The sequence below is a fragment of the Melospiza melodia genome, chromosome 20 (assembly GCF_035770615.1).
Source record: "Melospiza melodia melodia isolate bMelMel2 chromosome 20, bMelMel2.pri, whole genome shotgun sequence".
Classification (NCBI taxonomy): domain Eukaryota; kingdom Metazoa; phylum Chordata; class Aves; order Passeriformes; family Passerellidae; genus Melospiza; species Melospiza melodia.
Window position 1 is genome coordinate 11,152,216 of NC_086213.1, and position 21,366 is coordinate 11,173,581.

A 21,366-nucleotide genomic window follows, 5' to 3' on the forward strand; every position below is an offset into this window, starting at 1 on the left:
TGAACTCATCCCAGCTTTATTTTCTCTGCAGCTCAGACACACAGGGATGGAACCAAGATCTCCACAACAGCAACTCTTGGATAGAAAAGATCCTTGGGAATCTCCTGTGGCAAAACCATCCGTGGGCAGGATCCACAGAGCAGGCAGGGACTGACACAGACTCCCTGGGACACAGGAATCATCCCCTCCACAGCAATCCTTGCCTGCATCCTGCACTGGGAATTCCCCAGACATTTCTCACATTTTTCACACCAGCTCCAGCACAGGAGCAGTGTCTGTAGTGCAACATCTCCAGGTTTGGAGGGAACAAGCTAAATCTGCAGTTAGATTATTTTTTTTTCTAGGAATTGTACTCCTGAGGAACAAAGGGAAAAGGGGAGCAAGGATTTGATCTCAGTGTTCAACAGCTCATTTCACTGAATACTCATTGTGCTCTAGTCAGACACACTGCACTTCCTAGAAGGAAAAAGGAGATTTTGGGGTGATATTTAAACTCTGAGAGGTCCAAGGCAGTGCCTAAACCTCCCAACTACGCAGTCACCAACTGGTTAATGCCAAAATGTTCTATGTATAAAAAAAAAAAAAAGAAATTTACTATCATCTTTAATTTCTGTGACTCACAGCCCAGTGTCCTGAACCCTCTGGATGCAGACATTCCTGTCTGCACCAACACTTCCCATCACTCCTGTTTAATCTCACTGATTTGACAGAGAAGAAGGATCCTGACATTGCTTTCCAGATGCATTTCCAGGCATTGGCTCTAAAAAAAGGGTTATTTCTCTGAAATCCATCTGAAGCACGACAGGAGGAGGATGAAGCCAAGGCCATCTCACTGCCCGGTGCCGAGGGTTTCCCAACCCCTTGGAAAGAAATCTTGTGAAATCTTGTGAAATATTGTAGTTAAGGGGATCTTCCAGAGCCCAGGGTGTGGAGATCTGTGCTCTGCTGAGCTCACCTAGGCACAGGAATCCTGTTGGATGGACCAGGCAGGGCAGGAGAGGTGGGATATGGCCAGGGAGGGGAATGAGGATCCCCAGTGCCACAGGGAGGGAAGGAGGGAGAGAAAACCCTGGGCAGAAGCCAGCAGCCTGTGCAGGAGCTTTGAGGTGAAGGGGAGGAGGTGACTGCCTTTTAACCCTGTCCCCAAAAGGGCAATGCCATGGCTCTGCTCTGTACCAGAATCACAGCAGGGCCAGGACAGCCCAGCAGCAGCCCAGTCCCTCCTCTCTCCAGCCTGGGCCAGGGCAGGACTCAAGGGACCAAAGATGGGAAGCTGCAGAGACACTTTGAGTGTCTCAGAAACTGCAGGAAGGATCCACACCTCCCCAAGTCACCCCCTGCAAAAGCTGCCTGCTCCAGGCAAACACCAACTGACAGAAATAAGGCCAGAAAGAGACAAAGCGACCGAAATAAAGAGTTTGGCAACAAAGAAAATGTGGCCATCGCACAGAGAGCCTGCCCTGGGTCCAAACAACTCTCTAAGAAAGAGCCTGCAAGCAAAGGGAAACTTCCATCCCAGAGGGATTCTGCCAGTGGAGGTTTCCAGAGGATTTGACACATTCCCTGGTTCCAGAGAGGAACCTGCCCCACCTGTGCTGGGGAGCCAGAGTGTGTGCCAGCTCCTGTCCTCTGGAAACCAAGGAAAATGAAACCTTTCCTGCTCCTGAGAAATTGAGACATGACTCTTCCTGTCCCAAGGCTGGGTCTGGCAGGAGCCTGGCAGAGGCACAGCTGGCTGAGCCCCCTCCTGCTGCTCCAGCCCTTAACCTCCAGCATTCCAAAGCCTTCCTGAGAGCCACAGGGTCCATCTGCTCCTGCTGAAGCTGCTGCTTCCCTGTCATTCCTTCTCCAAGACACACCTAAGACCCTGCAGGGGCTGGGACACCTGAAATCCCTCTGTCCCGAGAGAGCAGTGTCCATCCAGGCACTTTCAACGCTGCCATCTCCTCACGAGCTCTGCCATCCCTCTGCCTTTGTGCAGCTTCCCAGACTCACTTCCAGCCAGCCCAGCTCAGCTCCTGGGGAAGGAAAAAGCAGCACTGCCATGCCCAGCCTGCTGGGGGTGTCACTGTCACTGATCTGGGTGGCACTTGGAGCGTTCCTTCCATGCTCCCCCCCGGGGTTTGCTTTTAAGGACGATTTCCGTGGGTGTCAAGTGAAGGGCTTAAAGTCAGGCCCATCCCCTCCTCCAGCCTGGAGCCGTGCCTAAGAAAAACCAGCCCTGAGCCCAGCAGCTCTTCCCTGGATCCCTGTGAACCTCCAGTGCCTCTCCAGGCCTCCAGCGAGCAGCCAGCTCCCGCCGAGCTGCTCCGGGCTCCGTGTGGGAAGGGCTCCCCCTTCCTGCAGCAGCTCCAAGCCCCATCCCGAGCCCAGGCCGTGCCTAGGACAGCTCGAAGCCGGTGTTCATGCTGATGGCGTAGCGCAGCTTCTCCCTCAGGATGCTCTTCTTGCTGTAGTTGGGGAGCTTGAGGAGGTTGAAGCACGTGGAGGAGGTGGGGAGGCGCCCGCCCGGCTCCTTCTTGCGGATGGTGAAGAAGCCGCGCAAAACGCTGCCCAGGGTGTCCCCCGTGTCCTGCAAGGGCACACAGCTGTCACCTCCCTCTCCGGGCTCTTGGCACGGGGCAGAGGTGCCAGCACAAAATCTGGCACTGGGAATAGGGAGAGTCAAAGCCCAAAGCTCAGTTTTCCACCCCTCTCCAAGGAGCTTTGCTGGTAACTCAATGGCTGACACGGGCAGGGTGTGCAGGGACAGAGGTGGGACACAGAGATCCCAAACACAGCCCTGGAGGAACCCAGGGAATCCAGGCAGGAAGAGTCTGGAGCTGCTCTGTGTGTGGGCAGCCATGAGCATCCTATTGGGGTAAGGGCTGTTCTCAGAATCCCAGAACAGTTTGGGTTGGAAGGGACCTTAAAACTCATCCCCTTGCCATGGGCAGGGACACCTTCCACTATCCCAGGTTGCTCCAAGTCCCATCCAGCCTGGCTTGGGACCCCTTCAGGGATGGGGCAGCCACAGCTCCTCTGAGCACCCTTGCCAGAGCCTCACCAGCCACACAGGGAATAATTTCTCCCTGGTATCTAATCCTAACACCTCATCTTCCCATGTTAAGGGTTTCCAGGTCAGATGGAGGGGAGGAAGCTGGGCAGGGAATTCCCAAGCCTTGAGAGCAGGATGCCTACCTGGTCATCAGACACTTCCACACAGCGGATGGAGAAAGGAGGCTTGAGGTAGGCAAAGCCCAGAAGTGGAGGTCTGGAGCAGCTGGTGACAAACTGCAAAGTGCCACATGGTGATGATGGGAACACAACAGCCACACAGTGACACAGTCCCAGCACTGCTGGGACTGGCACTGAGCACGCCCCAGTGTGTGTGTCTGACAGCCTTTGGGAAGGGCCACCTCTGCAGGGACACTCATGGTGACACCACAGCATCCACAGAGCTCTGCTGGGGACTTCCAGGTGTCAGGAATTCTGGCGCCCCTTCAGAGAGCACCCAGCTAACTGGAGAACAGCCCTGGCCCCACCACCCCAGGTCCCAGCTGGGCAGGCATGGCTCCTCACTCACCTTGAGGAACATGGCTCTCTCCTCAGGGCTGAAGTCGTTGGCCAGGATGTCCCAGAGCCAGATGATGACACGGTGACTGCCATGGAAGCCCCCGTAGTACACTGTGTGTTTCCTGGGGAGGGAAAGGCTCTGACAGGCCTGCCACTGCAGCAGGAGGGGCACAAGTGCTGGAAGGGTGGGGTGGTTTGGAAGGGACATTAAAGCTCATCTTGTTGCACCCCATAATTCCAGGTTGCTCCAACACCTGCCATGGGTCAGGGGTCACTGCTGATACTGAGCCCCCAGCACTTTCTGGGCACTTGATCAGAGGAAAGGGAAAAGCAGACAGGAATTCTGCTCCCATGAACCAATGGAAGAAATGACCCATCCCAAATTAGCTTTAAGGAACACATTCCAAAGCTGCTCCTGCCTGCTCCTTCTGTTCCAAGTAGAAGCAGCAGAAGTTATGGTAAAGTTGGTGTCCTTCCACCTCCCAGGAGCTCTGCAAAGGAAAAGCTCAGCTCCCAGGCCAGATGAGGGGAGCCCAGCAGCCCCAGCTGTCACTTACTTCAGGTCCTCGAGGTCGATCTCGGCGTTGTCCCCGGAGATGAGGCGCTGCAGCTCGGGCGCGGAGAACATGCGGATCCACTCGGGCTTGATGATGGCCCTGAAGCCACCAATGAGGGCAGAGGTCTGGCTCTTGATCTGAGTGTGCATCCGGAAATGAGCCATCAGGTGGATGTAGCTGATCCTGGGTGTGAAAAATGAAAAATGCAAATTTTATTATTGGTTCTGGAGAATATGAGGATCCACTCGGGTTTGATGATGGCCCTGAAGCTGTCCATGAGAGCAGAGGTCTGGCTCTTGATCTGGGTGTGCATCTGGAAATGAGCCATCAGGTGGATGTAGCTGATCCTGGGTGTGAAAAATGCAAATTTTATTATTGGTTCTGGAGAATATGAGGATCCACTCGGGTTTGATGATGGCCCTGAAGCTGTCCATGAGAGCAGAGGTCTGGCTCTTGATCTGGGTGTGCATCCAGAAATGAGCCACCCAGATCCTGGGTAACTGATGTAGCTGATCCTGCCTGTGAAAAATGAGTGTTTTATGACTGGCTTTTTGCAAATGTTAAAATGAATATTATATGTGTTATGTTAGAAAGTTATGCTGCATAACTTTTTTTTTAGTAGTGTTGTAATTATAGTTTTAAATATAGTTTTAGGTTGTAACAAAATGTTAAAATAGAAACTGTGCTATGTAAGATACTTTTTTTAAAGAGAGGAGTCACAGTGAGATAGCAGCCACAGGACACCCAAATCTTTCAGAAAAAGAGAATTTATTGCTCCATTATCACAAGAAATGAACTTCTTCCCACCTTGCTCAGCCATAAAGATGCTGTTAGGATTCAGAGGAAGAAGCTGACACTGACCAGACAGAATCCTGTCTTTGAATGGAATTTATGCATCATGTATGAGATGTATGAATATGCAACAGGCTGTTGTTTTTAAGGGTTAATCCTCTGTTAATGTGGGTCCTTTTTCAGGCTTATTTTACCCAGAAAAAGGTACCTGGGCATCCATAACTCTTTGTTTTTATTGTCTCATATTGTCCTAATCCAAATTGTCCTAATCCAAATTGTCCAAACTATTATTACTCTAATTATATAGCTATTTTTATAACCATTTTATTATCATTAAACTTTTAAAATTTAAAAAAAACAAGTGATTGGCCTTTTTCACTCTGTGGGACAGGCAGGTGCCACGGAGGATATGGAGGTGACAGAGACACCCAGCACTGAACTGACCCTGAAGTGCTTCTCCAGCCCCAAAAGGACTGGGACAGCCTGGACAGGGTTGTACTTCCCCCTCCAGGCCCTGCTTGTTATTTCAGCAGATGAAGATGTTTTTCTGCCTCTTTCCCCTCCTCTGGGACTCTGCTCATTTCTCAGAGCTCCTGCCCAGCTCAGGGACTAATTGGCTTTAATAACTCCTTGATCAACCTTGGCTGGACACAGCTCCCAGTCCCTTGAACAGCTCAGCTCTCCTTTAGCTCTCACCAACAGCTCACTGGGCTCTGCTGCCCCATGGCTGGAGAAACACCACAGCAAAACCATGCAGCAGATTCCCACCTTCCTGCAGCATGTGGGAAAGGTGAACTTTTTGTTAGAGAGAGGCTCTTGCTCTTCTCACCTCCATGCAAAACACCTGAACCTGCTGATTCTTCTTCTGCAGCTCCCAAACAGACCCCACCTCAATTCCACTGCCTGGGTTTTTGGCAAGGTCACCCCAGCATCCCCAGGCAGAGCTGTTTCCAGATTGCTGCCATTCCCAACACTTCTTTTCCCTCCCAACTCACAATTTTGGGTGCAAAAGCTTCAAATTTCTGCTATAAATTACTAGAGCAGCATCCAGGACTTTCAACTTTTTTTCCCCTGAGCTGACTTGTGACAAGCCAGAGGAAAATCCTTTCAAATGCAAACTCCCTGGCCAGAGCTGGAGAAGAGAAAAGCCTGGAAACATCAGACTGCAAAGCACAGATCCAGGTGGGATCCAGCTTCCATTTGTCAGTGAAAAGATAACAACCCCCAGATCACCAGTTCAAACACACATTTGCTTAATAGATATTTCATTCTGCTTTTATGAGCACTGAAGGGGATAGGGAAAGAAAAAAAAAAAAAAAAGGAACAAAAAGGTGGGGTTGGTTTTCAGGCTCCGGAGTTGACATTTCTGATAACGATCTAAAAGCCGGTTATCTGTGAAAACAGCCCCGGGGCTCGGTGTCTCCTCTGATTTCCTGGCTCTAAAGAACGACTGTCGAGTACATTTGAATTCAGCACTGTCTGCTCGGAACACGGTGCTTTATACAACTGCCACATGTTATCATTCTGAGGAGATCTGTCTGCTCCAAGGTGTCTTTGAGCATCTGTGCCCTCTGTGTTCACGACTGTGTGCCTGAATTGCTTTGAATCCATCTGTCTGTATCCATCACCATCATTAAATCCTGCAAAATCTCCCTGACTGGGTGCCTTTGACCTCAGAAGTGCTGTTTCAAGAAGCAAATTGTCAATTTTTATTTTGCAAATCAAATTTAATACAATTTCTGCCGATGAACTGTAACCAGCAAATTCTATTAAGATATTTATGTGCTCCTTCTGCTCCAATCTATCTCAATTCATTCCAGATGCAAGCCCAAGGAACCAGAATAAAGTATTGTGCAGTGGTGACCTTAAAAATCTAATTGCTGTACTTACTTATTTTCATTGGTAACAGGAATGGTCTTCCCTCCAGGAACAAGTTCATGGCAAACCAGCTGAGGGAAGAAATGATTGGATTGCTAATTATTGCCTGGAACCACAATGGAAGGAAATGCCATGCTAAGCTGTTACCTCCCCATAAAACATTTATTTTTACAATAAAACAGCATGATTTAAAATTTAAGTAATAATCCTGCTTCTGCCTTGAACCAAGTTTCACTTAACTATTAACAGAGTAATTGAACAGTAGGAACTGCAGCTCTCCCACCAGTGCAGCCAGCCCTTCTCCAAGGAAGCCTCCTCTGCAGCCTGATCCATCACTGCTGAACCACACACAAATCAATTCCAGGAGCCCTGGGGGACTGTCACAATCCCAGAATCCAGAGGCTGAGCAAGCTCAGAGAGCTCAGCCTGACAGCAGCACAGCCCAAAGTTGGCTGTGTCTCATGCAGGGGCTCTGGGCACTGCGGGCAGGAAGGCAGAGCCAGGAGGGATCTCCCAGTGCCTGCTGATCTCCTCCAGCTCAGGGCAGGACCCTCCAGGTGCTGCCTGCAGAGTCCCCACTCCTCATTCCCACTTTACAGAGGCCTCAGCTCCAGGTGAATTCCAAGGTCAGACTGAAGCTAGCCCAGGGAATGAGCTCAGCTGTGACATGGCTGTGGCTGCAGGGACACAGAGTCCAGTCAGGGTGACCCCACCTGGCTCCTTCAGCACCACCAAAGCACTGGGGAAACAGCTATTCTATATATTTTATATATATTTTTTATATATTTTATATATATTTTATATATATTTTTATATATAAAATATATATTTTATATATATTTTATACACATATATTTTATATATATATTATATATATTTTTTATAAATATTAGATATATATTAGACACATATTAGATAGATTATATAGTTCACATATATATATTTTATATATATATATAAATATAATATTTTTATATATTTTATACATGTTATATATTTTATTTTATAATAACTGGGATTATTTTTGACCCCAGCCCGCAGTATCTCATTGCTGGGCTCCACATCCTGCTCCTACCTTCATTTTTCACATGGAAGAACCCTCCAAGCTGAAACCTCAGCAATCCTGAGGCAGCAGCAGGTGTCCTCCATGGCTCCCCATGGAATTTGCAGCACAAAAAGCATTTTTATCTTATCTCTCTCCAGATTTTCCAGCTCTGCACACACAGCTTCACAGGGCTCTAGTGCAACCAAGTACCTCCAAGTCTTCCTAAGGGATTTGCCAAACAGCTTTTCATTCTCTAGGCCAAGAGACCTCCTGACACACTTGGGAGTTTTCCTGATAGATGGGAAAAAAGGAATTTATCCCTATTCACAAGCTCTTCTTTTAAGAAGGGAACACCAGTTATGCAGGGGAAGCATTAAACACTTTTCAACCCTGGAAGCAGAAAAATTAAGGGTCAGAGGGGAACCTCTTCTTGTGGAAAAGCTCTTTTCTGCCCACAGGTAAATACTGAATTCCATGGCTGAGTTCAGAGAAGCTGAGAGGACAAAACAGAGGTAAGGTCCAAAAAATCACTGAATAAAAACCTACCTGACCCATCACATCTTCATCATAGGACAGTGTCAAGCCCAGGTCACTGATATCACCATCATAACGCTGGAGAAGGGAAAAAAAAAGGGAAAAATGTCAGGGTTCAGCAGCAGAACCACCACTCCCAGGTTTTAACAACAGGCAGCAAAAAGGGAGGTGAATGACAGGAAAATTCTTGCTCCAACCTTAATTGAGGTGAGATTTTTATAGAACTCTGAGTCCAAGGAGGGCAGTTCATCCACGGAGCTGTAGAAGACACTGTGGTGGTGTCCAAGGAGCTGACTCAAAAAGAAGGAAGCAAATGGCACATCCACAACTATTCCCTGTGGAAAAGAAGAATGCACAGGTAAGGTCCTGCCACACACTTGTGGCTGTGGCAGCTTTGGTTACCTGCAAGGCAGATCTTGTGGTGTGGAACAAGTGCAAGGAGCACTTTGCAAGGCACCAAAATCAGCTACAAGCCCCACATCCTCTTAAAATCCATTAATTAGTAAGGCAGGTGCAAAAAGGCACTTGGGGAACTCCATGTGCTCTTTAAAAGAACTGCATTACATGGTTTGAAGTGAAACAGGGGAAATTTAGTGAGATGCATGGAAAAATCCTTCCCTGTGAGGGAAGTGAGGCCCTGGCTCAGGGTGCTCAGAGAAGCTGTGGCTGCCCCTGGATCCCTGGAAGTGCCCAAGGCCAGGCTGGACAGAGCTTGGAGCAACCTGGGATAGTGCAAGGTGTCCCTTTCAACCCAAATCATTCTATCAGAGTCATTCTGTTCCTTCATCCTCCTTTTTGCCTCATGTCCCTTTGAGGTACCCACAAATGGATGTTTGTAAGGTGGAACACCAAAAAATCAGGCTGGTATCCCAGCACCATGAGGAACAATCATGCATGACCCAGGTTTTACCTCCAAAATTATTTTTAATACATGCCTAAAGAAATTCCAGCCTGTTCCACTAAGAGGATCTTTATCCAAGCCATTTTTCCAAACTCCACTCCTCAAGAAAACCCCCCCAAGCAGGACAGGTGCCCTCAAAGGCACCATCACTGACAAGACCCCAACCTGGTGCTCCTGGCTCACCTCGTACACAGCCTTCCCAAGCATCTTCCCCACAAACTCAAAAAGCTGCAGGTAGTTCTCATGGATGTAGGATGTTGGGGATGGATACAGCCTCTCATCACCACTGGTGGTCTGCACAAAGAGATAAGAGATAAGAGCCCAGTGAGGCAGAATGGCTTTGCCTGCACCAGGTCACCTCAGGTGGCACCTGCGTCCTACCTTGAACAGGTTCAGTGCAGGGTCAAACACCTTTTTAATGATCTCTTCCAGGAACTCTTTGAAGACTCCATCTTGATCAATACCAGCCTCATCAACCCCCAGGTCATTGACAAACTTCACCCTGATCACTCCTTTCATGGCGTTCTGGGAAAGCTGCCGGAGCTGTTCGTACCCATCCTACACAGAGCAGAAAATCCAGAGGACAATCCACATGAAACACTCACCCAGAGATGCAGCAGGGACAGCACACAGGCCCACCAAAGAAATCTGTATTTGTCATGTGTCTTGAGCTCAAAAACTTAGCATTTTCCAAGTCAAAATTCCAGGTTTGCAGCAGCCTGAGCTGAACAAGAATCCAGCATTCTCCTGGGATGTCAGTTCTGGGAGTGGGTCCCTCAGCAGCCACAGAGAAGGTAAAATCACACCTCCCTGTCCTGTTTTTGTCAGGCCAGGCCCTGTGGGCTGGCTCACACCCCTCACCTCGAGCATGCGGGAGCGGCGGATGGTGATGTGGGTGACGTGAGGGGACGCCGAGCTCGTCTCCACCAGCCCCAGCTTCTCCTTCTCCTTGGTCACCATGTTCCGGAAGAGCAGCACCCTCTGCAAAAAGAAAACAAATGAACAATCCATGGGGAGCCTCATCCTGCAGGGCAGCAGGGATTTGGGAGCTCCTGACACACAGAATGGCTGCTGGGTGTCCTGATCCCAGCTGTTCCCAGTGGTGCCACTGTCACCCACTCACTGCATGCAGCTGCACACACAGATCAGCTCTGTCTCAACACAGATCCATGCATTTGAAGGAAATGCACTAGGAAGGGGTGAGGACACAGATCAGTTCTCTCTCAGTGACAGAAATCAAGATATTTAGAGGAAATCTATTGGGGAAGGTGAGGATGAAGGAGAAGATTTTTATTCAGCTGGCATTTCAAAAAAAGCTCCATGTCACAAAATGCTCCAGACACGTGTCCCTCCCACCCCAATGGCCACCCAGGCTATTGATTCCCAGCCTCCACCCTCTGCCCCCATCCCACTCACGTTCTTGTGGGGAATGACATGTGGGATGTACTGCAGGAGCAGCTGGGCTCGTTTCTTGTCCTTGTCCAGCTCCTGGAAGAGCACGCTGGGTTTGAGGTCCCTTGACAAAGAAAGGCAGAGATTCAGAGATCCCAGGTGTGGGAGAGAGGGAACAGGCAGTGATTCCAAAGATGACTGCAGTGCTCAGTGTACACATTAAGAAGGTGAAAGGGTCCAGGGACACCCAAGCTCTTGGGTGCTGAGTCAGTTTTCAAAGCACCACCTAAACCTCCCACCACAGAGAAAAGCACAACACGAGGGGCGCCCTTAACTGCAAACACAGGCAGCAGTTCCACCTCGATCCCACAGGCAGAATGTCAATAAGGAACCCCAAATCAGGCTCCCCAGAGGATGTGGGGCAGTGGGACAAGCCTGGAGCTGCCCAGGATCCCTGCTCTGAGCCACTCACTTGCGCAGCCAGTGATCCTCGGGAGCGAAGCGCCGGCGACAATCCCGCTCGTACAGCACCATGAGCCAGCCATGCACAGAATGGAACAGCTCCAGGGTCTCTCCTCGGGCATTCTCTGCACAAAAGGAACAAGGCAGCAAAGTCCAGGCACCCCTGGCAGCAGCAGGAGCCACACCTTGATTATCCTCCCCACAGAAACAGCACTGGGGTGTTTTCCTGGCCCGCACGGCCTCTGGAGGGAAGGATGTTGTGCCTCTGGGAAGAGAGATGGTCTCTTCTTTAAACAGAGCTAATCAAAGCCATCTCATTTCACATCAGAGCTGGACTATCTCAGCTAATTACCAGAGAGCTGAGGCTCTACCCAAATTATACCAGCAGAGAGGTTCACAGCAGATTCTACAGAGACCCAAGCAAGCTGCTCTGCCTGGTCACAGCACTGCCCTGCTCTTGTCCAACACATGGCTCAGCATTGCTAAACCTCATCTCTGCCAAAAACCAACATGCCCATCATGTCTGTTACAGAAATCCTTACTGGAAATAGGGAAGTGCTCTGGATTTGGCACAAAGCATGATTGTGGCATCTGGACATCAAAAGACTGGGACATATTCCCACACTGAAGTGCTTTTTGTGCCAAGGAATAATTAGCAGAAGCTTCAAATTCCAAAATTAATGCCATTTGTGGTTCTAAGAGTAACATCAACTCAATCTACTAAAAGCACTCACCTACAATTCCATCCCAGATCATCTTAAACACAAAGGAATTCAGGAAAGAGGAGATGGTCACCAGCTCTTCCAGTTTGAATGAAATCTGCTCTTCGTAGACCTCGATGTCATCCAGAATCCTGTCAGAGCAAACAAATGCAAATGCACAAGTGTAAATATAATTCCCTGTTGAAATTTTCATAAAGGCACATTATCCTTTAGCAGCAGCTCTTATTTCTATGACAACTGACACCCATGAGGATCCAAAGTCATAAACAACCAAACCTTATTTATGGATTTTGACTGATAGCAGATCCTAACAGAAGATGGTATGAGAGGCTGAGATACAAGCAAAGTCAGTGTTTCAGGCTTAAAAAGACCTTTTCCATTCCCAAGAAAATTTTTGCCTCATTCAAGAGGAGAGAATTGTCTCTAGTGACCAGCAAGGGCAATTTTCCTCCTTTCCCATCTTTTGTGTTGTTTCTTTTCCCCCTCCTGCCCAGTTTTGTCACCAGCTGCAAGCAGCACATGGCTGAGGGAAAAAAGTCCTTTTGAAGCCTTTTATTTTTCAGGAATCAATCCCAAAAGCTTGTTGCTTTACCCTGCCTACTTATCTTCATGAAAAAACCTTAAATGTTTCTCTTGAACCTGAAGGAACACAACGGCTCCATGTCACAAATCCAGGGACACCCATCCATGAGCTACCTACGTGATGAGGTGACGGGAGCAGTCACAGAAGAGCATCAACATGGCCAGCAGCCTCTTGGATTCCTCTGTGTCGTTGTTCAAACACTCCAAAAAGAGTTTTAGCCCTCCCTGTGGTCCCAGCTCACAGATGAAAGCCCACAATTTGGGCAGCAGGTCATCCAGGTAAGTGAGACCTAGGAAAATATAAAGTGCAGCCAGTAAAGCTCATTCTGCTGCTTGTGAAAGCTCAGAGAGGTGAAGCTTGAAGCTGAAAAAGCCTTTTGCAAAGCAAAGAGGAACATGAGCATCCCATTTGGCTCCCAGGCCTGTCTGCACTAACAGGACAGGGACAATCAGCAGGAAAGCACAAAAAACCCCCAAGCCTTTAGTAAGGCTCTGCCTGCACATCTTGAACCTTTTCTCTCTAATTCTTTTGCAGTTTTAGAAAATAATGAATTCCTGTGATCCCACATCCATCTTAGGGATGAGAACACAACAGGGCTGCACCCATGGTCACCACAAAGCACCCAAAGCTCTGGACTCACTCCCTGCACTACCCACCAGACCAAAACAGTGCTCTCCTCCTCCACCCCTTCCCAAGACAGAGAATTTGTTCTCAAGATGTGTGAAAGCATTCATTTCCCGCCACAGAAAGATTAATATTGCCAGGCTTCCCAAAAAACCTGACTCAGGCTGAAGATTGAGAGGGAGTAAGCAAGGTTTCATGAGAGGAAAACTTGCTTTAATTTGTATTCTTGAGAGTTTGTGCTTGATCAAGTGGTGCTGAATGTTATTGATCCCACGGATGATTCAGGATGGAACAAGCCTTCCCCAGCCAGTCAATAACCTGTTGGCAGTGATAAAACTCCCAACAAATCAACAGAAATAAGGAAAAAAAAAAAGGATTTGAGCAGCAGGGAGGTGGCCTGACCTGTGAGGATCTGCAGGCGGATCTGGGTGAGGGTGGTCAGGGTGGTTTGGTACAGGACACAGATGCTGCAAACCTTCTGCACCTCGGCAGAGTCCACGCGCTTCCCTCCCACCGGCTTCAGGATGTTCCGGACTGAGGCCGACTTCTGGAAAGCTCTCTTGAACAGGTCTGGGGGCAGAAACACAGGGGGAAGGCAGAAGGCAGGGTTAGATGGGATTTTGGGAAGGAATCCTTCCCTGTGAGGGTGGGGAAGCCCAGGCACAGGGTGGTCAAAGAAGGTGCGGCTGTTCCTGGATCCCTGAAGTGTCCAAAGCCAGGTTGGATGGGGCTTGGAGCAGCCTGAGACAGGGGAAGGTGTCCCTGCCCATGGCCCCAAATCCTATCTAATTCACACCATTCCACAGTTCTGTACATGATCTACAGGACAAGGAGAAAAGAATGAGCTGTGAGTGCCCTTCCAACCCAAACCATTCATGATCCCAGTCCTGACCGCAGCAAATAATGACTACAGGACCCGGTGTTATGAACAACAGCCAGAAAATATCAGATTTACAGTTATCTTATCCCAAATCCTTTTCTGCAGGACCACCACACCTCACAGGTGCAAAATCAGCTTCACCTTGCTTTCTACATAGGAAGCTGAGCTCTCATCTTCCCTTGGAAGTTTTAAGTTTTGCCAAAAGCACTTCAGCATTTTGAAAAGAAACTGCTAAAATAAGCAAATATTTTTCTAGCACTAAAGAAAGAGACTTGCCCTAGGTCACAGAAGCATTCCAAGGAGGAATTACAAATAGGAGGCATCACATCTCCACCTAAGCAGCAGCAGCTGCTGCAAGTAATTATTCAAAGCTTTTGGCATAAGTGGAAAAGTCAAAGCCCTGCGAGTTTGGGAGAGAGATCCATGTAAACACACACAAAGAGACAAAAACCCCAAAACCCTCCAGAACTGACTTTTCATAGGAAGGCTGTTCTGAGGGGAGATTGGCTGTGCTGGCAGCTGAGCTATCTCCTGATTTTCCAGCAGTTTCTTGCTGAGCACATCACTGAAGAGGATCCGGATCATGTGGACCCCCCAGAGGTGCTGCAGCTGCTTGGTCAGCAGGGGCATGGACTCGTTCAGCCTGGAAGACAGAGCAGGGGGACAGCTCAGAAAGCAGCTTGGAATAAAACCAGGCAGTGATACTGATCCATTTAGCTCATAATCCCAGCTGGAATATGCACCCACCCATGGAATAGTCTGTGCAGGAATGCTGCAGTTTATTGTGCAGCTAGAACCTGAAATGGCTGAGAAATTATTCTCATTGTTCATCTCAAAACATACAACACTTTGCAATATATAAAAAAATTAAAAATAAAAGGAGAGGCTTCATCATCTTGCTCAGTGAGGTCCTTCCTACTCACCCATAATCCACAGTCTGTGAGAACCAGCCCAGCACAGGGTGCCAGTGGGTGAGGTTGGATTTCTTCTGGGACACGTACTTCTGGCAGTAGGAGAGCATCTGGATGAGCACCCCCACAAAATGAGCTGTCTCCTCCTCCAGCACCTGGTCATTCAGGGAGCCCAGGAACACCAGATTGCCTGGAGGAAGGACCAGCACAGCAAGGCTTAAGGAGGAACAGATGCTGTGGGACAGGGGTTACAGGTGAAGTGAATCCTCTCCCAGTCCCAGGAGAGGATTTGTGTCAGCAGTGATCTCAGAGGTCACCCTGCAGGAAGCCACTTCCAGCACACATCAACCCTTGATGTGACATGTCCCTTTGGCCACCTTTCCACCAACACCTTCTACAAACTACTAGAAGCTACAACCCACGGCTATCTCAGAGTCCCAACCTGTAATCTTGTTACTTTTGCAGAAATGTGAATTTAAATATGTAACAGCATTTAGGGGAGGGACATCCAAGTCTGCCACACTCCAAGACTTGCTCAGAGTCCAAGTGAAAAGCTGGCAGAGATGATGCATGACATGAATACAAGAGCAAATCCCTTCTTCCCTTTGCAAAGGTCTTAAACCTCATCTGTAACATCCCAAAACACACCTCAGTTGTTATTTAGAGCGAATTACCAAAATAACAGTTCAAAATTCTGAGTTGGAGGCAGCTTTGCCTCACGAAAAAAGAAGATCTGACTCAAAACTCTTCTTCAAACCCAGCAGAAGAGGTGGAGGTGCTCACCCAGCAAGCAGAGGGTGTGACTGCCCTCCAGGCACACGCACACGTCCCGGCACTGCGACTCCCGGCTCAGGAACAGGATGAACTTGCGGAAGAGATCGTGGGATTCCATCACTGCCAGGCGCTGCAACACAGCATGGAGGGGCCACTGAGGCTGGGGAGCAGCACAGCCCCTCTCCTGACCTGCCAGCAGCACTTGGCACTGGCTTCTCTTCACAAATAAAGCAGCAAGTTGAGGCTGCTTTAGTGTCAAACACTCTGCTCCACAGAGTGCTTGACACGGAGTTGGGCTGGGAAATAAAACCCCTGGCAGGTGAACAGGTCATGATGGAGATGGAGCCAGACCTTTGCAATGTTCTGCAAGATCATTGGTTCTCTGCAAGAACACAGCATTTGCCCGTTTGGCACAAAATCTGCACCAAGCAGATTGAATTGGATTAGTGGGCAGCACACTTTTCACCCCCACAGAGCCTCTGCCACCCAAAAGGGTGATTTTGGCTTTGGCTCTGTCTGTGGTTATGGAAAAGGAACAGCAAGGACATGAAAAATTCAAGCTGTGGGTCATATATGCCTTCATTATTTATTTATTTATTTAGGTATTTTAGGGCAGTTCAGCCCATCATCCCACTGGTGTTAATAACTTCTCCATTAGAAATGCAGAGTATTTGTAAGGCTTTCCTATTTCTGGCAAAGAGAAATGGCAAAGCTCTGTTCCAAGAGCTGGTAAAATGGAATAACAAGTGGCCTGGTGTGATAATCAGTCCTCTGAGATCACCCACTTACCTCAGGGGTGAGAGTAGCAAGGTGAGTCATGATAGCAGGCACAGACATGACATGGATCAGGAAGGACCTCAGCAGATTGTCTGAGAACTGTGCAGCAACCACAGGGCTACAGAGAGAGTGAGAGAAACACTTCAGAGCTCAACCCAACCTGGGAAAGCAACACAGCCTCCAACTGAGCCATCCAGAACTGGGAATTCCCTCAGCAAGAACCACAGACACAGGGAATAGGTTGGGCTGGAAAGGAACTTTCCCAGCCCATCCCACACCCCTGCAATGGGCAGGGACACCTTCCACTATCCCAGGCAGCTCCAGGCCCTTTTCAACCTGGCTCTGAAGCATCCCAGGGAAAAGATCAAAAGATAATTCACTCACACCTCTGTTCCCAGAGCAAGCTCACCCTGAACTGAACTGCACCCTCAAGTTTAGGCTCACAATAATTCCTGACTTAAAACCACCCTAATCTGAGCAAGGGTGACAGCAAAGGGAGCCATTTGCCAAAAACAACTTCTTTCCTCAGGGTGATATTCTCAATGGCACAAAACCACTGATAGAATGAGAAGTCTTTAAAAAAAAAAAAAAAAAACACTAAAAAAAGACAATTTTGGCTGCAAATCCCCCCCAGCAGCCCCAGCTGACTCACCGCAAGGCGAGGGAGAAAATGGCAGTTAAGGAACCTTTGGACAGGGAAGGTCTGGATCTTGCCAAGCCATTAGTTAGCAAAATCTGGAATGGAAAAAATATATCAAAGTATAAAAACCCTGTAGTACTCAGAAAAAAAAATATTATTAGTCCTGAAAGACATTAAGTTTATTTAATGCAGAGAAAAAGAACATCAGAGCAGTCTAAAATCCAGTTCTTACAAGTTGTTTGGCAGAATTAGAAGGGCTTCAGGTTCATAATGGCAGAAGAGAGATAATGCAATGAAATCAGACACTCTGCAGGACTTATTTCCCTAGAACCTGTGCTCACAGGCTTTAAAAATTAACAGGCAAGGCTCAGAGTTTGGTAATGTAATTCTTATTTAAAAGATTCATTACATCCGTTCCTTTTCCCAGCAGAGCAGCAAACAAACCCAACCAATGCAATGTGCCAGCTGCAAAGTTTGGCAAAATTATGTAGGACTTGTCCTTGTCCCATTCATGATGAGGTGATTGAGCAGGATTTAGCTTCAGCAGCAGTGACAGAAGGGGAAGGGTGGATTTGCTCTCAGGTGGGGACACTCCGCTTTACTTGAGAAACTTGAGAGATTTTTGCTTTGCTTGAGAAAAATACAATTATGTACAGATCACCAGCAGCTCATCCCTGAGACCCCAGCACAGACCCAAAGAGCTCCTCAGGAGAGGGGCACAGGCAGGGCTGGGGCTGGTTTGGGTGGAGCTGGGGCTGTGGCAGCTCAGACTGACCTGCAGCACGGAGTAGAAGCCCTTCTGGTTCAGGTGGCCCATGATGTTGGCACAGATGTGGTTCATGGCAGGTCTCAGGGTCTCACCTTTGGGTTAAAGCACTGATGTCACTCCCACAGGAAGGTTTGTCACTGCCCAAGCTCTCCTGGCACCAACTCCTTGTCCTTCTACACAAACCCATCATTCTGGCAGCATTGCACACTGTACTGAGTCTCATTTCCTCCCACTACCTGTCTGCCTTTTCTACACCTATTTCCCACAAAACCCCAGAGCTAAGAGCACATTCCCTTATCCTCTGAACACTTCTTGTGTGGAGGTTTTTGGCATATTATAAAATGCTGTAACAACTGTTGGTGTCCTAAGGGAAACAGCCTAATCCCAAGGGGAACCAGATTAATCCCAAGGGAATCCTTGTTTTGGGCAACCACAAGAGCAGAATGAATGTTTGTGGTAACCAATGAATCTTTGTGGTAACTGGTGCTTTTCTGCAGAAACAGAATCCCAGAACAGTTTGGGCTGGAAGGAATGTTAAGGATCATCCCATACCAAGCCTCTGCCAAGGGCAGGGACACCTCCCACTATCCCAAGTTGCTCCAAACCCTCTCCAACCTGGCTTTGGACATTCCCAGGGATGGAGCAGCCACAGCTTCTCTGGAACTTGGGCCAGAGCATTCAGCAGATTTTAACACCAAGTCCCAAATCTTAAAGATTTGGATGCACCAACCTTTCCCCCGGAGGATTTTCCAGGTGGAAGTGTCTGTGAAGGTGACCAGCATTGTGAGGTGCAAGTTCACCAGCCTGGAGTCCTGCAGGATGTCAGGCTGGGATAACAAACAGCAGAGTTAACAAATCCACTGAGCCTCGTGCCAAATGCAGGCAGAGAAAACACAAGAATAATCTTCACCTTGAGCTGCTTGAGGAATTCACAGCAAAACCACAGGATGTCTTTGATCTGCTTGATCCAGAGGAGTGTGAGGTCCTTGGAGAGTGCCAGTGACACATACCACACCTGAGCAAGGGGGGATGCACAGAGGGATCAGGGTTTGTGCTGCTGCTGGGCAGAGTTTGGGGACTGAACCCAGCAGTGGGACCAAGATGCTCCTCTGCCCAAATTCCCACATCACCCACCCCAGAAACCAAGTGTCCTTTAACTCCTGTGGCTGCACAGAGTAAAAATATCCCAGGAATACTAAAGGACTTGTCCAGACTTTCCCTGTGGAATCTCCACAGTGCTCAAGGGCTTCTGAAAGCTTAAAATGATACATTAGCAAAATAAACCCCCACAGAGAGAGCTGAAAACAACCACCAAGCCCTCCCCACTCCAAACCAAACCCCCCTGCTGACCTTGGGCTCGTTCTCCACATCCATGCTGGTCAGGATACAACGGCACAGCTTTTCAAACCTCTGGAAAATCCAAAGGTGGGATTAGTTCTAACTACAGGAAGGGTTAAAAAGCACAAGAACAGCTCAGCAGAGTGAGGAAGATCTCTCTGCCTCAAATCAGCAAATGTTCCCAGCACATTCCCTACAGGAATTCTGATGGCTCCTTGCCTGGGAGCACACACATCACACTGCTGCTCCTTTTTTTTGGGCATTTTTTGGGTGCTGTACCTACAGAAAACTGCATTTGAGCACAGATTTCCATGGGATAGAGATTAAAAAAATCCCTCACTGCTGCTGCCATTGGAACACAGCTTTCCATTTTCCAGCTGGTTTTCTTCCAGTCAGCCCTCACAGCCTCCTATGATCATCATTTCAGGGCTTCACTTCTGAACCCACAAGTTCTGGGTATTGAGAAAAGCTGCTGGGGGACAAACAGCTTTCCCTGAGCCAGCACAGATCTCTGGGAGCTGTCCCAATGTACCTGGGGTGTGCCAAAATCCCCAGGCACTGCTCCTGCAGCTGGCACAGTCACCAGGAGAAACATCCATTAAAGGATGTCCCAAATTCAGAACCACTGCTGAAAAATTCAAAGCTTCTCCTGTTTCAATCCCTCAGGAAGGGCCAGGAGTCAGAGAGAACATTGTTGAAGGCAAAATATATTGCAAGAACCCCCAAGATCACTGGGTAAGGAATTTAACATGTTTAACCTGTCCCCAAAAGCATGGCAGGATGTCAGGGCAGTGTCCTCACCTCCTTGTCCTCCTTGGCATTGAACACAAACAGCAGCTTCCTGGCAATCCTGAACACAGACAGGGCACTTCTTTTACTTGAGCCACATTCATTTGTCCCAAAGAAATCATCCACCTCTCTCCTAGCAAAGAGGGAAAAACGAGGGGTTAAAAAAAACAATCACAGAGCAAAGAAGGGGCTCATGAGGAAGATGGAGAAAGACTTTTCACAAAGGTCTGGAATGACAGCAAAAAGGGGAATGGACTCAAATTAAAACAGCACAGGGTTAGATGGGATATTGGGAAGAAATCCTTCCCTGTGAGGGAGGAAGAAGCTGCCTCACCCCTGGAAATATCCAAGGCCAGGCTGAAGTAACCTGGGCTAGTGAAAAGCAGCGAGGGGTTTGGAGTGAGATGGGCTTTAAGGACCCTTCCAAGCCAAACCACTGCATGATGCCACGAATGCCACACACCTGATGTCCCTCTGCAGGTGGCAGCGACACAGGAACCTCCTGACCAGGGCCTGGAGCTGCACTGCTGCTCTCTCCCTCTCCTTGAGCTCCCGCCGCTCCTCGCGCGCCTGCCGCGCCTTGTCCAGGAACTGCGCCCGGGAGGACTGGCTGGCACTGAACATGGCAAAGGGAGCAAAGATCCTCACAGCAAACACCTGGGGAAACACAGCAGAGTGGGAAAAAGCACTCAGAGAAAGGTAATTCTCAGCTCCCTGCAGGGGAGGGGAGAATCCGACAGCAGAGGGAAAAGTGGGATGAAAAAACACCCCAGTGATTGTCACGGGGCTGCAGCAGGGACACAAAAACACTGGCAGGGAATCCTTCCAGCACAGCCCACAGCCTGCTGCAGGCTGGGAGGTTTTAAGTGGAAAAATAAACAAAGCAGTGGTTTTGACACTGTGCTCCACCTCCCCTCTCCAGCCTCTGTTCTTTCCTTGGTAACAGATAAGAACAACTCCCCGGCCAGGGACAGGAGGCAAAGGGCACAAGGGACACTGATTTATTGCCACTCACCAGATAAAACACCCAGGGCCAACCAGAGCTTAATAAACAGCGACAAAGAGCTCACCTGAGGGGTCACTTCTTCAAGGGAAGCGTGTGATGCTCATTTACACACGCACATGATCCCCATCCAGGCTTCGGGCAGCTCCTGCACGGACAAGCACATTCCCTGCGGCTGATTTGGGGGGATTTGGACTTTCCCTCCGCACTCCCGAGTCCTTTGGACCCGATTTACCCCTCCCTGCACCCGCAAGGAAAACGGTAAGTGGGAGGAGGAGCAGCACCGCGCCTCGGCGGCGGTCACCAGCACAGGCAGCTGTGGGGGACAGATTACTCCGTGTGTGACAGCACGGAAGGACAAAGCCACCCGGGCCGCCGGGGACCGGAGCAGGTGCCACCCCCGAGTAGAGCCACCCACAGCCCCCGAGCTGGGCTGCAGC

At 49.0% G+C, this 21,366-nt stretch overlaps 2 protein-coding genes across 4 annotated transcripts in view; one reads left to right on the forward strand and one right to left on the reverse strand.

The window, feature by feature from the left end:
• Positions 1-21,366, reverse strand: part of UBE3B (ubiquitin protein ligase E3B) — a 21,758-nt gene continuing 392 nt past the window's right edge. For 2 of the 3 annotated variants that reach the window (XM_063172864.1, XM_063172863.1), the window contains exons 2-28: positions 20,994-21,074; positions 20,387-20,580; positions 19,936-20,056; positions 19,147-19,206; positions 18,707-18,811; positions 18,527-18,623; positions 17,803-17,888; positions 17,040-17,122; positions 16,400-16,505; positions 15,620-15,740; positions 14,849-15,026; positions 14,399-14,568; positions 13,448-13,615; positions 12,539-12,710; positions 11,851-11,969; positions 11,127-11,241; positions 10,679-10,778; positions 10,124-10,243; positions 9,644-9,820; positions 9,446-9,556; positions 8,559-8,696; positions 8,374-8,439; positions 6,795-6,853; positions 4,113-4,295; positions 3,566-3,677; positions 3,181-3,273; positions 1-2,572 (exon numbers count right to left, since the gene is read on the reverse strand). In XM_063172864.1, coding sequence (XP_063028934.1) covers positions 2,381-2,572; positions 3,181-3,273; positions 3,566-3,677; positions 4,113-4,295; positions 6,795-6,853; positions 8,374-8,439; positions 8,559-8,696; positions 9,446-9,556; positions 9,644-9,820; positions 10,124-10,243; positions 10,679-10,778; positions 11,127-11,241; positions 11,851-11,969; positions 12,539-12,710; positions 13,448-13,615; positions 14,399-14,568; positions 14,849-15,026; positions 15,620-15,740; positions 16,400-16,505; positions 17,040-17,122; positions 17,803-17,888; positions 18,527-18,623; positions 18,707-18,811; positions 19,147-19,206; positions 19,936-20,056; positions 20,387-20,547 — 3,213 coding nt within the window. In that variant the 5' untranslated portion in view covers positions 20,548-20,580; positions 20,994-21,074 and the 3' untranslated portion in view covers positions 1-2,380. Of the gene's footprint in view, positions 2,573-3,180; positions 3,274-3,565; positions 3,678-4,112; positions 4,296-4,399; positions 4,460-6,794; positions 6,854-8,373; positions 8,440-8,558; positions 8,697-9,445; positions 9,557-9,643; positions 9,821-10,123; positions 10,244-10,678; positions 10,779-11,126; positions 11,242-11,850; positions 11,970-12,538; positions 12,711-13,447; positions 13,616-14,398; positions 14,569-14,848; positions 15,027-15,619; positions 15,741-16,399; positions 16,506-17,039; positions 17,123-17,802; positions 17,889-18,526; positions 18,624-18,706; positions 18,812-19,146; positions 19,207-19,935; positions 20,057-20,386; positions 20,581-20,993; positions 21,129-21,366 lie in introns of those variants that run through there. The other variant, XM_063172865.1, reaches the window with a different exon arrangement.
• The window catches only part of KCTD10 (potassium channel tetramerization domain containing 10), a 15,473-nt gene continuing 15,163 nt past the window's right edge, over positions 21,057-21,366 (forward strand). The window contains exon 1 of the mRNA XM_063172868.1: positions 21,057-21,187. The gene's annotated coding sequence lies outside the window, so the exon portion shown is untranslated. The remainder of the gene's footprint in view (positions 21,188-21,366) is intronic.